At 37.0% G+C, this 14,101-nt stretch overlaps 1 protein-coding gene across 1 annotated transcript in view; it reads left to right on the top strand.

Moving 5' to 3' along the window:
- Positions 1–12,509, top strand: part of LBHD2 (LBH domain containing 2) — a 188,889-nt gene extending 176,380 nt beyond the window's left edge. The window contains exon 4 of the mRNA XM_053697421.1: positions 4,838–12,509. Coding sequence (XP_053553396.1) covers positions 4,838–4,854 — 17 coding nt within the window. The 3' untranslated portion in view covers positions 4,855–12,509. The remainder of the gene's footprint in view (positions 1–4,837) is intronic.
- The last annotated feature ends 1,592 nt before the right edge of the window (positions 12,510–14,101 follow it).

The following is a 14,101-nucleotide window of genomic DNA, read 5'->3' as shown; positions in this document are numbered from 1 at the left end:
GAAAAACTGATAATAGAAATAAGTTAGAAAGTTGTTTGAAATCTCATGCTGTATTTGAATCAAGAAAGAAATATGCTGGGCTTTAGTACACTTTTACACTAATAAAGTTTAGCAAAATCAATAACCAAACAAACACACTGCCCACTGCCTGTGTTCGAATCCCTTATAGAGATGTATACATATCTCTATGGTTTTAGAACACAAGGGGTTAACTGTACACATGACACCTATTAAAGGGCCATCAAACACATATTTTTTCTTTCATGATTCAGATAGAGCATGCAATTTTGAACAACTTTCTAATTTACTTCTATTATCTAATTTCTTTCATTCTCTTGATATCCTTTGCTGAAAAGCATATCTAGATAGGCTCAGAAGCTGCTGATTGTTGGCTGCACATAGATGCCTCATGTGATTGGCTCCCTTATGAGCATTGCTATTTCTTCAACATAGAATATCTATTAAAATTGTATTCTCTACCTGTCCCTTTAACATCACTTACCACCATTAAAAGAGAAGAATCAACATACCGGCTCTTCAGCCTGTGACGCAATTAATACACACCCTCTATTGTTTGTCATTAATTGTGCACATTTTTTTAAATTGCTATATCACAAGATCAACAGGCAAATAGCGTTTTGTGTTGTTGTTGGGAGGTACCGATTTTATGCTTGAGAGGGATTATTGACAGAAGCTTATTGTGCACTATCAATATCAAAGGACAGCGCTAAGATTAGTGCGCAAGCCGATATTACAAGTCCATGATAAAACAGAATTATCTGAGAATGTTTAGTGCGGCCGCCAGGGCCGGATTGGGCTACCGGGATACCGGAAAAATCCCGGTGGGCCGGCAGAGGCTGGGGCAGCTGCAGATGTGTGTGGAGAGTTGTGACTTACTTGTGAGGGAGCGCAGCGGGCTGCCGCTCGACTATTTCCATAGCCGCATCGCTGTTTACATCAGTGCCCAATGGGTTGCCACCCCCGGTATCACTGGGACAGCCCCGGTCTGAGACTGTATGAAACCCGGGGAGGAGCCTCAGGAGAGACAGAGCCAGAGGAACGAGGGGTCGAGGAGGGGTCACTCATCACGTGCTGCAGCCTGCAACATTTTCAACAAGCATTGCTGAGAGCGGCTGAGCCTATCAGACTCACTGAATCAGCCTCCTCTTCCCACGTACCACCCATTCCCAGTGGCGTTACTAAGGGGGTGTGGCAGCGGACCGCACCAGGCTGACTCTAACACCACCAGGCAGACACTTCAGTAATCCTCCTACTGTGACTGTAGCAGTATAGCGGCACTGAGAACCAATAAAGAGTGGATACCGGCCACCTGGGGCTGGGGAGTGCTCAGTGATGTCACGGGTCATACAGCATGAAGTGGCTATACCTGTATCTCAGTGCCTCCGTCACAGTACTGTGCCAAGTAGAAGTTTTAAATATAGTTTTTATAAGTGCTGTGATTTTCAAATTATTTCTGACCTTTTGGTGGGATAGTTAGACTGACAAAGTGTTTATGAGATGAGAAAGCTATCCCTTTGTGGTTTTATTAATGTATGCTCTTCAAATTTACATTTTTCTACATACTGCAGTTTCAATGTTTTGCAAATGTTCCTCTTAGACTTGAGCTGACCCCAAATTTCATCTTAAATTGCTCTTCTGCACTCTCCCACCAATGGGCTATAACCTATAGGGAAAAGTACAGAGATAGCACCTCCAACACTTAAAGGGTTAACTGCCATATGAAATACTGCATTTTACACTATTAAGTTTGCTTAATCTGTTACTGAATCTGATACTGAATCTGTTGGAACGACCTCAGTGGGATTACTGGGTGTGCGGATCTGTAAGGAGGGATATGGGCGGATTTGTAAGGAGGAGATGGGCGGTGATGTAAACAGCGATGCGGCTACAGAAACACCTGAGCGGCAGGGGAGACAGTTCTCCACGGGGAGACCAAATTAGAGCATAGTTGGCTGGACTGGGAGGGGGTCTGGGCCGGAGGGGGCAGGGCTGGGTTGGTCTATACAAATTTTCAGTGCCGGTCTGATTCCGCAGTCCGGCCCTGGCGGCCGCCATCTCTTTAGCGCACCCTATACTTCCAATGGGTAGAGCAACTTCACTAAGCATAACTCATATTTGATTCAGAATATACAATTTTAAACAACTTTCCTATTGTCTTCTGTTATACAACTTGTTTCATTCTCTTGGTATCCTTTGTTGAATGAGCAGCAATGCACTACTGGGGCGTAGCTGAACACATTGGGTGAGCCAATGCCATCTGTGAGCAGCTAGCTACCAGTAGTGCACTGCCCATCCAGAGCCAACCTAGATTTGCTTTTCAACAACGGATACAAAGAACAATGCAAATAAGATAATAGTTGTTTAAAAATGCATTCTCTTCATGAATCATGAAAGTTTCGGGCTTTTCTGTCCCTTTAAAGAAAATACTTTACTCATTGGTTCCTATAAACACAGCCATCACATTGATCAGTACACAGAAGACTGCTGAAGTCAACACTGACTATTTGCCTGCATGTTTATTTTCTCTTTACTGCCATAATGGATTTCCTGCTGACAATGGCAAAGGGCTCAGAATAATACTTAACAAAATGTTATTTTATAATACACTAGATAACAGTTGGAGAATAAGTTACTAAGCTAAAGCTTGGGTGATCTAAAATACATAGTTAAAGGGATATTAAATACTAAATTAATGCTAGATATATTCATGTATTGAAAGCACAGATTGGGCTGTAAATAATATGCAGATGCATTTTACAATTATATTAGTTATTTAAATATTGAAAAAATAAGGGTACATTTTCAATGTCCATAACCGTGTTGTAACCTAGGCTTCCTTCTCTAATGAGGCCAATAAAAACAGTAATAAATGATTAATTAGGGTGTGTAACTAATGACTGTTTAGAATATAGAAGTGTTAAGTCTGGAGTTAACGCATAGTGAAAGTATACTGGAACATTTTTTACTACACATATTTAAATATTTTATAGCACTATTTTAAGGTGTTTAATGTCCCTTTAAGTGGACACTGAACAATTATTATTATTATTAGCAATGAAATGCAGTATTTATCTTCTGCATTTGCTTTTTATGCCCTTGTGTGTACTTGACAACTCCCTAAGCCACCCATAGCCTGTTTATATTCTAAATTTGGCGGGCAGGACAGCTTAAAGGGACATTAAACTGCTGGGTACAACTACAGTAGCAGTGATACTGCTCAACATGCTAGTATATTTCCTCCTATACCTGTAGCTCTCTGTAAAGCTGCTCTCTTATTTTACCTCATTACAGAATCCAGCTGGTAAAGCTCTGCATTTTATACTGGGTGCCACCATCTTGTAGCTCGCGTACTGTTGCATCATGTGACTGTGATAGGAACAGTGCACTTTTACAGATCTGCTTTTTGGCACTTGTACCATTCACTTCAGTTTAGCTCACACGTGAGAATCCGGAAGTGTTACAATTTTGCAGTTTTTGTGTACAGTTTTAAAGTTAAATAACAAATATAAGCTCCAAGATGGCGGCGCCCAGTGTGAAGATGCAGAGCTTCACTAACTGATAATTGTAAGGAGTTAAAGGGACAGTCTACACCAGATTTTTTTATTGTTTAAAAAGATAGATAATCCCTTTATTACCCATTCCCCAGTTTTTCCATAACCAAACTGTTATATTAATATATGTTTTACCTCTGTGAGTACCTTGAATCTAAGCCTCTGCAGACTGCCCCCTTATCTCAGTGCTTTTGACAGACATGCAGTTTAGCCAATCAGTGCAGACTCTTAAATAACTCCACGGGAGTGAGCACAATGTTATCTATATGACACACATGAACTAGTACTGTCTAACTGTGAAACACTTTCAAAATGCTCTGAGCTAAGAGGAGGTTTTCAACTGTTTAGAAATCAGTTTGAGCCTAGCTAGGTTTAGCTTTTCAAAAATACCAAGGGAACAAAGCAAATTTAATGATAAAAGACAATAGGAAAGTTGTTTAAAATTGCATGCCCTAGCTGAATCATGAAAGTTTAGTTTTGACTAGACTATCCCTTTAAAATAAGAGAATGGCTTTGAAAACAGATGCAGGTGGAAAAATAGTAGCATGGTGAATAGTAACCATTCAATTGTAGTTGTACTCATCACCTTAATATCCCTTTAAGACTAGTGAGTGACCTACCTATCACTGACATTGTTGGGGATTGCATAGCACACTTGACTACATCTGTGCCCTGTTCTTATTCAGTAAGACAGATGAAGTGCTATCTGATTGGCTGCACTGCCTGCCAACGTTAGTTTGGGGAAAAAATCCTTTAGTTATGGGCTGCTGAAGGGGGAGAGTTGCCAAGCACCCATATATAAAATCAAATAGAGAGTTTAATCCACTCAGATTATTAAAGAGCTGCAATGTAGCAGGTACATTTCAGAAATAATAATTTAGTGTCCCTTCTTTAAGAACAACATCCAATATATTATCAAACTTACCTTTTTCTCTTCTATGGCATCAGTGTTTGCAATAATAATGTATATAATTTCTAGAGACATTGCTGGAAACTCTATTTTTATACAATGCTGACATGTGCTTGCTTATCAACAAAGAATAACAAAATAACAAAGCAAATTATAAATAGTATGCAATAATAGAAGAAAATTAGTTTTTTTTAATTGCTTGCTCTATCTAAACCATGAAAATTTGATTTTGAATTTACTGTATCTTGAAAATAATGTGGTTGGCCAAATTTTCTATTTACTTTTTTACTGTATGGAATATGTGTTATATCTATCTAATATTTAGGAATAATAAATTCTCTCTCTCTTTTTTTAGGTGCTGCTCGTTCATGAAGAGGGAAACTCATACTCGATGTAGGAGAAGCGGAAAGCTGAATTAGAATTTGAATTAGAATTATTGCAAGTTTCTTGTGTTTTTTTTTTTAAAGATCTGAGAAATAAAACAAAGGAATGTTATTAACCACTTGGCTTGCAAAAAAAGCTGTCATGCTTTGCACACAATGGGTTAAACTTAAATGGATTAATTAGCACAAGCAGAGAACAGTTGGCGCTGTTCTAAAACATTTATGTAGATTTCCAAGAATCTAGCAAGTCAGTTGGCGCTGATCATTGTTTTGTTTTTTTACTACCAGTATATAGAGATTTAATACTGACTCATATACCTGGGAATTCTAACTCTATCATTTGAGCCAAATGCTTGTGAAATAGTGGATATATATATATATATATATTTTTTTTTTTTCTATTTCATTTTAGTTAAAAATGTTACAAATACAATTCCTAGATTCCCCTTTAGAAATAAATGTCCAGGGGGCATGGAATAGCCCATGTTTCCTGTCATGTATTTAAAAGAACACAGTTTGTACCTTCCTGTGTTTTATTGTGATCGGAAGTCTAGAAAACGTACATTTATCTCCAGTGCAGTCTATTTGCAAGTCCACCCTCCTGGATGGGTTCTCTCCAGTAACTTTGGAAGTGAATTGTTGACGTTGGGGTGGGCGGAAACCTAACCTTTTTCTATAAATAAAATGTTTGTGCTGAGAGATAAGGAGTAGATTTCCACATGTTTCAGAAATATTATGTTTTGATCAAACTTATTTGAATGCATGATTGTAAATTTGGGTGGCCCACGTCCCTTTAATTTATTCTTCGCCATTATAGAATTTGACTGGGTCCAAAGCTTTAGATTTTTTTGTATATAGCTTTTCATGTAGTAAACAAACAGGCTTCGTGTAAAACGAACGATTTCAAGTTATTTTGTTTTTTTAATAGACAATATTTGGTTTCATTCTGAAGCTGAACTGATTTGGTAACCGAGCAAGCATTTCCTAGATTAGCTTTAGACAAACATGTGTGTCAAACTTTTGTTTCTCATTGGTGGTTATGGGTGCCTTTAAAGTGGCTAGAAACGTATAGGGACTTTCACGATTCAGATAGCGCATACAGTTTTATCAAATTTCTTTTTCTTGATATCCTTTGTTGAAAAGCAGGAAGGTAAGCTTTGGAGTGTGCACTTATCTTCAGCACTATAACAAAAATTTTATACATTAGCAACATCACTAAATGGCAGCACATTTTCCTGCCAGGTGGTGCTCCAGACAAACTACCTATATCTTCAAAAAAGAATAACACGAGAATGAAGAAAATGGGATATTTGTATGTTGTGTCTGAACTATGAAAGGAAGAAAAAATAGGTTTTATGTCCCTCTTTAAAGTAACTTCTTCAATCTACTCCATATTGTCTTATTCCTCATCCAATCAAACTTTATATTATCCCACTCATTCAAATTTAGAGCACACCTAATTTGGCTAAATGTCTTCTTAGAAGCAGATTTATCATTATCCGGACAGACAAATTTCTCAGGCAGGGAACCTGTCCACTTGGAATTGAAAGGAGTGGGAGGTATTCACTGCCTGTATTTATCATTGCACGAGCAGTGTGCAGTGCCGTCCCCTGCATTCGTGCAACCAATCACAGGAGAGAAGGGCTTGTCAATCACCCCGGATTATCATGGTGTTATTTTAATCTGCCACTTCTAAAGACCACTGCATTATACATATAAATGAGCGAGTCTACACAGCAGGAGGGCCATACAACTTAATACATTTACCCGTAAAACATGGCGGCACCCGTAATAAGAGGGAGGTGCATGGAATGTATTTAGTGTTTAGTGTCCTTTTAATATAAGTTCTTCTGCCAGACAATTCCACTTTAAGGGATATGAAACCCATTTTATTTCATGATTCAGATAGAGAATACAAATTTAAAAAAGTTTCCAATTTACTTCTATTATCTACCTATTTGCGTCATTCTCATGTTATTCTTTGTTGAAGAGATATCTAGATAGGTATTGGGCACATGTCTGGAGTACTACATGACAGGAAATAGTGCTGTCATCTAGTGCTCTTGGTAATGTATAACATTGTTGCAAAACAGCTGACATATAAAGCTGCAAACACATGAACACTCCTGATATTACCTACCTGCTTTTCAACAAAGCATAACAAAAAAACAAAGGAAATTTGATAATAGAAGTAAATTGGAAAGTTGTTTAAAATTGTATGCTCTTTCTGAATCATAAAAGAAAAACACTGGGTTTATGTTCCTTTGACGACTGCTTACATTCATTTTTATGACTACAAATTACTTCTAATTGAATGTTTGCCTGGTGCCCGTTTCAATTACAAATCAGCTTGGACTCAAAATGAAGTGAAATATTTTAGAAGCTCTATCCAATTCTAGCACTGTGATCTATTATCAATACCGTATACATGATTTTTTTTAAACATAGATATAAAGTTTGCATTGTTTAGTAAAACTATTCATATAACGTGTAAGTTCAAACATCTAACAAACATTAGTTTTGGGTGTTCCTAAGTGCTAAGTATATGATATTTTATTTTATTTTTCTTAACAAGCAATATTTAGTGTAGGGGCAAATGTTATGTTGATAGGTTTATCAGCAGCTGCATTGAATTTGTTCATGAATATTTCAATAAAAAGGCATTTCCAGGGTGTGTGGGTGGAGAAGAAAACAGCTTAAATTAGGTTTCTGACTAAGAAATAGAGTATCTGCCCTAGTTGAGCTGTATTTTATCTTGATCTTGAAATGAAACATTGCCTACAGCAATTATTTTAGAAAAGAAAAGAAAAGAAAAAAAGGCCGGATTTGTATCACTTATATTAAATACAGAAAAAAAATGGGCAATCACAAAGGGAGAGTTCATTTTATGTTTAACTCTTTCTTTGTCAGTTGCTTTGTTCCAGAATCTTTGTATTTGCGCAATTTCTGTAATTCGCATGAAAGAACAACATCTAAATATATTGACTTTTTTTCCATTAAAAAACATTTTAAAAAAGTTTCTAAATTTAATAAATTTGCATCAGAAATGATTCACTGCATTGCAAATGAGGTTCATTCAAAATAAAACTAATGCTGATATTGATACTGGGATAATAATTTACATTTAATTTTTAACAACTTTTATTTAATATTTTTAAGCAAAAAATGTCTACGTTTCAATGCTGCTTTTTGAGATAGATGATTGTAAAATGTGTTTTCCTTTCGAATGATGATTTATGCCAGCTGCAGATAACTATATGGGAAATTGTTCCTTTAGGTTTATTTTTGTATTCAAAATAGATGTTTATATGCATCGGTTGTGATGTAAAAAGGGATGTGATGAATAAAGTTGTTTGAGTATGGTTCAAAATGTTTGTGACAATATATTAGTCTCGAATTATATAAATCATCAAAAGAAAAAAGTGTAACAATGTAAATCCTAATCATTCAATGAAATACCTCTGTGCCGCAACAGAATTCTCCAATACGGAGCAGCCTCTTGATAACACCCAATGTGTATAAAAATCTAAATAATCACTGGGAGCCGAATCCAATTTAATTAAAATCAAATAATTATTCTTTCAAAAAAGAACAAAACAGCTTTTATGTTGAGTTTTGCTCAACATGTTTCAAGCTGTATTCTTCTTTATTGAAATAATAATTATTTGATTTTAATTGAGTTAAAGGAAATCCCTGGATCTGAGCCTCCTATATTGACACAAAATTGCTTTATATTCACTGCATGCCTGATTCAACCTGGCAGACATGAAATTATCACAGATATACTAGTGGGCTCCCAAACATGTTTTTTTTTTATTCCTGAAAAAAATTACAATGAAAACAAATACAACTTAAAAATAATATGGGGGAATAGCTGTGTATTAAAAAATATGGATTATAAAAGGTTGATGTAAAAATAATATGGGGTCATTGTTGTGAATAAAGAAATACAGAATTTAAAGGGATGATGTACTCAAGCAAGCAGCTTATAAGACTTGATTTTATTTAAAGATGCTACAGGAACACCATAACACAGGGCAAAAGGGGCAGCTGCCCAGGGCCCAGTTTCTGTTGAGGGGCCCAAGAGTCCTAAAAAAAAAATTTTTTTTTTTTTTATGGTTCATACCAGACTGCTGATGTAACATGGGGGAACACATACATTCAATCCTAATACTGTCACAGTCAAAGGTACTCTGTTTATATATATTTTTTTAAAAAAAACTGTGCCAGACCGTGCCGGTGTCATGTGACATGCCAAGCTATTGCCATGTGCTGTTTTAGATGTGCACTGTGCAGCACTAAATGCAAAGCCCTAACTTGGTATCCAGCCATTCCCATTGCATCAGAAAAGGTCCTACTGGGGTTACCACTGTTACCAGGTCACTGCTCTGGTGGTGGGGATTGTTTCTGGGTAGGGCTGACTATAGGCTCATGCAGCAGAAAGCTGGAGCGGCAAGGACGTGAGGATTTGAGCATCTGTGCAGCTGCATACACTGCTCTCTTCAGTCTTGAGGCTGTGTGACTCATCCCACACTGTATCCATGCAGCCTTGGACAGACAGCATCCTGTCTGCTGGTCCCCTTAGCCCTGCTCTTTCTGCTGTGGCCCTAAGATCAACTAACTGAAGTTATGGGAACAGTGCTTTGTAGAAAGGTGTCAGTGGGAAGAATAAGTGAGTGCAGACACACCACTCCCCATGCAGCATTGTCTAGTGCAGGGTGAGAGGGAACTTGTTCCTAGCAAAGAAGTGACATGTGCTGCTGTGGCTGATGTATAGTGTCATGCTGATACTTCACACATTAATGTAAGGTTTATTTTTTATAGTTTTTGTTTTCTCTCTGTCTCAGATTTTACAGCTTCCCATGGTAGTTCTGCTGTTCCAGTCAGTAAACTTATTTTTGTCTGCACCTCCATGCTACCTCCTCAGTCTTTACTTTGCTTTGCTCCTGTTGGATGCCCTAAAACTCTTTAACCAGCTAACCTCACACTAGAATCACATTCAAAAGAATATTAAATGAATCCACAGTGGATGAATTTATATATTTATTTACTTATTAGTTCTGCTTAGGTCCAGTTTCACATATTGCAATTTATTTAATTTTTTTAAAATGATTAGCCCAGCAGTGGGCTAAATTGATTTAGTTGTTTTTTGGGATGTTGGGGTGGAGAGCGAAATTGCATGGGGGGGCCCAAGAAAATTTTTGCCCAGGGTCCAGTCAATATTAAAGACGGCCCTGACCATGCAAAAAGGCCTGGCTCTCTCCTACCCCAATTGACAGGTTGATTTTCCTTCTGCCTCTTTTTTACATAACTTTTATGAAGACGGCTGAAGTATTGACATTTTCAGTATGGGACCAGGGTAGCATAATCAGCTATTTCATATGACAATATAGCGTTAAAGGAGCTATTTGTAAAAAAATTAATACACATTTTACAGTGCAATGCAAAGTTTCCCAAGTAAATTGCTGGGATTCATGCATAAGTATTTGAAAATTCCCTAAGTGGCTAAAATGTGTGCATAATAATTTCAAGTTTTTTTTTTCATGCAATGTATTCATGAATTTAAAAAAAAATCTGTTACAAATTGGAGCCCATCAGTATACCTGTGATTATTTTGTGTTGCCTGATGGGGTGAATGCACTGAATGTATAGCTTTAGCTCTACTTATACTTAGGTAACAGTTATCAAGGGCGTAACTACCGGGTCACAGAGGTCACAATTGAGACCAGGCCAACACCTCTAGGGGGCATATCTGTCCCTACAATCAGTAGTGGCATTGCAAAAGTGTAGTCTGGTGGTTCCCAGGATCCTGTCTGACCCCTCTGTGTGTCCCTTACCTGAAAATAAAAGTTCACAGTGTAAGGAAAGTCTTTGTATTGCCCTTACAAATACGGTGGCATGCATTCCAAGATGGCTACCCCAGTGTGGCTGTACTTGAAAATCTGTCACCATATTTGTACAGAAAGTGCATATCCTCTGGCATGGACTAACCAAAGAGGAAGGGAGACTCATGGTAACAAAGAAGCAGCTCCTGTGTTGCTGCTTGTTCAGGTTTACCTGATTGCAAACATTCAGAAATGGTGCTGTTGTAATAGTTGGCATTGCCACGGCCTTTGCTCTGGGGCCCAGTGAGGTCTAATTATGTCCCTGACTGTTATATATATTTTTTGAGGAATAATACAATAATAAAGGACTGATGCATTGGACCAGGCTCTCTATAGCAATCCACTCGTGCAAGATTATAAAAAAATACCCATCCCTCCAAGAATTCTGAAAAGAGAGCTGCTTCTTATTGCTAAGGTGTCTATCCTACGTTTCTGTATGTGAAGGAGAGATGCATACATTACAGCATAGTGCTGAAAAAATAGCACTCATAATCATTCTGAAAGTATGAGTAAAAAAAGAATCATAATTAGAATACATATTAAAAACATAAAATAATGTATTTAAATCAAGCACTACAATTTTTATTTCAAGTATGCAGGAAACAAAAGGATTTAATGTATATAGTAAAAAATGTAGAATGCCATAGAGAGTGCGGCGTTCCTGGCAGCATCCGGGGACCCGGCAAGTGAACCGGAAGTGATACCGATAAGGTTAAGGAAAGTTCAGCCCACTATAGTAAACGAAGTGCCGTAGCAGTGGCGAAACCAAGCCACTAGATATAATCCAAGGATAGAACAAACAGCAGGCACTGCAACGAGGGATCCATAAAAGTAGAAAATCCTTTATTGAAATAGGTTAAAACAAAAACAACAACAAACGCTGTATCACACGCAGAAAAAAGACAATGGCAGGAGTGTAAGAGACACAACAAGCTGTGTAGAAAGTGATTTCAAAATATGAAGTTAAAATCATTGGTCATATCTGAAGTTCTCTCACAAGTCTCACTAGGTTCTCTAAGCATTTTGCCCCTGCAGATCTTGCTGTTTTCTCTCTCCAAAAAAACAACTCAGGTTTGATGTTCATTTGCTTATTAAAGCAAAGTTGCTATCAGTGTCAGGTTCTCTCTGTCACATTTGGTCTCCCGTTTGAAAGCTTTATTACTTTCTATAGGAGGCAGCTCGTCATTCACATGGACTTTCAAGTGCAGCCATTTTTTAATAACTGAGGTCTGCCCCAGCGAGGGTTGGTGTGATATTTTACTCTATACCAGTGAATTTTATAGAATCAGGCTAGTTGTCACAAATATTTTGAAGCTTACTCAAATCACTTTATTGAGTATAGTGGTTTCATTACAAATACGTATTGTTATACATCTATCCAATTTAAACTTCTGCAAAGTCATTGAATACATTTCTGATAACAGTATAGAGAAGGCACACCTGTTTATAAGAACATCTGTGCAGAGGGGAAATATGTAAGTATGATCATTAAACTTGTGTTCAGTTATGTTTCAATTAGAGAAAACTCTCTTGCACAATTGTAATTTTTGTTATTTGCTCAGCTTTAAACATGCCTACTAAAACATTGACCCTTGTACTGATATATATTAAAAGTCAGGTTTATTAAATTAAAAACAATTATTCAGGTACTGGATTAATATTTAAAATGCCTGTGTTTCATTTCATATACAAAACTATAATTAAATGGAAGTTGTGTCAAATTTTTTTTAAATCTATATTAAACACATCTGTAATTGCACATTTGCCTCAATGAATCAAATGTACGATTTTTGAAATGCTGATAAACTGCATTTGTTTGAGTGTGTGTGAATGCGTGTGAATTCTTTTTTGGATTGGTGCAGTAGTTTTGGCTGTAGCCTCAGCTAAATGTTTTCAGTGTTAAGAGAAAGAAAAAAGATTTTTTTCCAACACTTAATAATTCAAAAATACTCATTCAATTAGCTTAAAACTGATGGTGCCCACAAAACTCCTAAACTGGAAATAAATTTGTTTTCAAAAAGCACCTAAAAAATAGGGTTAAAGGTGAACAGTACAGTAAACTTAAAATACAGTTTTTAGTTGTATGTCAGAAACCCTACACTGCAATGCAAAAGATCTCCATGCAAAATAAATATTTTAGGCCAGATTATGAGTGAAGTGCAAACATTTGTGCCGGAGCGATAAGAGGCTTATTCGAGGGTTTTTTTTGCACTCGTTGGGATTACCGCTCGTATTACAAGTTTAAAGTAAACGCGATTGCTTGAGCACTAGATTGATTACCGCAAAACAAAAATGTTGTAAAAAACACATCAAAAATACATTCTAAAGCAGCGGTCGCCAACCAGTGGTCCATGAAGATGTTGATGGTCCTTGACACCATCAAGCAGGAATTAATCTCCTCTGATGGTGTTACCCCTGTTGCGCCGCAACTCCCTACAGCGCCTGGCTGGACTTCAGTGAAAACTAACAGAGGAGTTAAATTACAATCTCCCTATTCACGTTGCGTAGTACTGCGCAACTTGCGTAGCTAGATTATATTTTTAACTCCTCCCGTCCGGCGAGCTGCTCAGAGGAAGAGGATTCCATTCTAAAGCCAGCAGGTTGGTATAGCCTTAGCTTGAAATAGTGGAATTAAATCATATAAAAAAAGAAAAATCCTTCAGATGGACTTACATCACTGTTTGTCTTCCTCCCCTCCATCTTCTTATTTTTTTTAATTAAATATTAATTATTTTTCATTCTAATTTCCCGCGCACAAAGCCATTCCTTCTAAATTCCAGTAATTGCCATCCAGCAGATCAGCCATATCCTACCAGTATTGTAGTAATTGCCAGTAACATCAGTCGTGGTTAGCTCACATCCATATTGAGGGCTTTCTGATATAAACTTAATTTATGACTCCAATGTCTGTCCATGATCATCAAGTAGTTTTGAATAATTCCTTACTGGGGAGGCAACTTGGAAGTCTTGTGGTCCTTTTAAACACAATTCTTTTTGTCCCACTTTCTTCCTCTCTGTTTCCAACTCAAAAGTTGGCGCTCACCCTTCATCTGTCATTTGGAAGTATTCTCTCAGTTCTGTCATTCAGTTAGTTAATTCCAAAAAATAATTCTTAAAAATTTGGAAATATATAAATATATATATATATATACACACAAAATAAATTATACAGGTTTGTACCTTTTTAAAAAAAAAATCATGTTAGTGGTCCACGGGTTTTAAAATTGGGAGTTTAGTGGTCCCTGATGTCAGAAAAGTTGGCGACCCCTGTTCTAAAGTACAGTTACACTCATAATATTATTACCCATTCACCAGTTTTGCATAACCAACACTGCTATATTAATACACTTT

The sequence above is a fragment of the Bombina bombina genome, chromosome 1, assembly GCF_027579735.1.
Source record: "Bombina bombina isolate aBomBom1 chromosome 1, aBomBom1.pri, whole genome shotgun sequence".
NCBI lineage: Eukaryota > Metazoa > Chordata > Amphibia > Anura > Bombinatoridae > Bombina > Bombina bombina.
The sequence above is the reverse complement of the archived record's forward strand: the minus strand, read 5'-3'. Positions and strand labels throughout refer to the sequence as shown.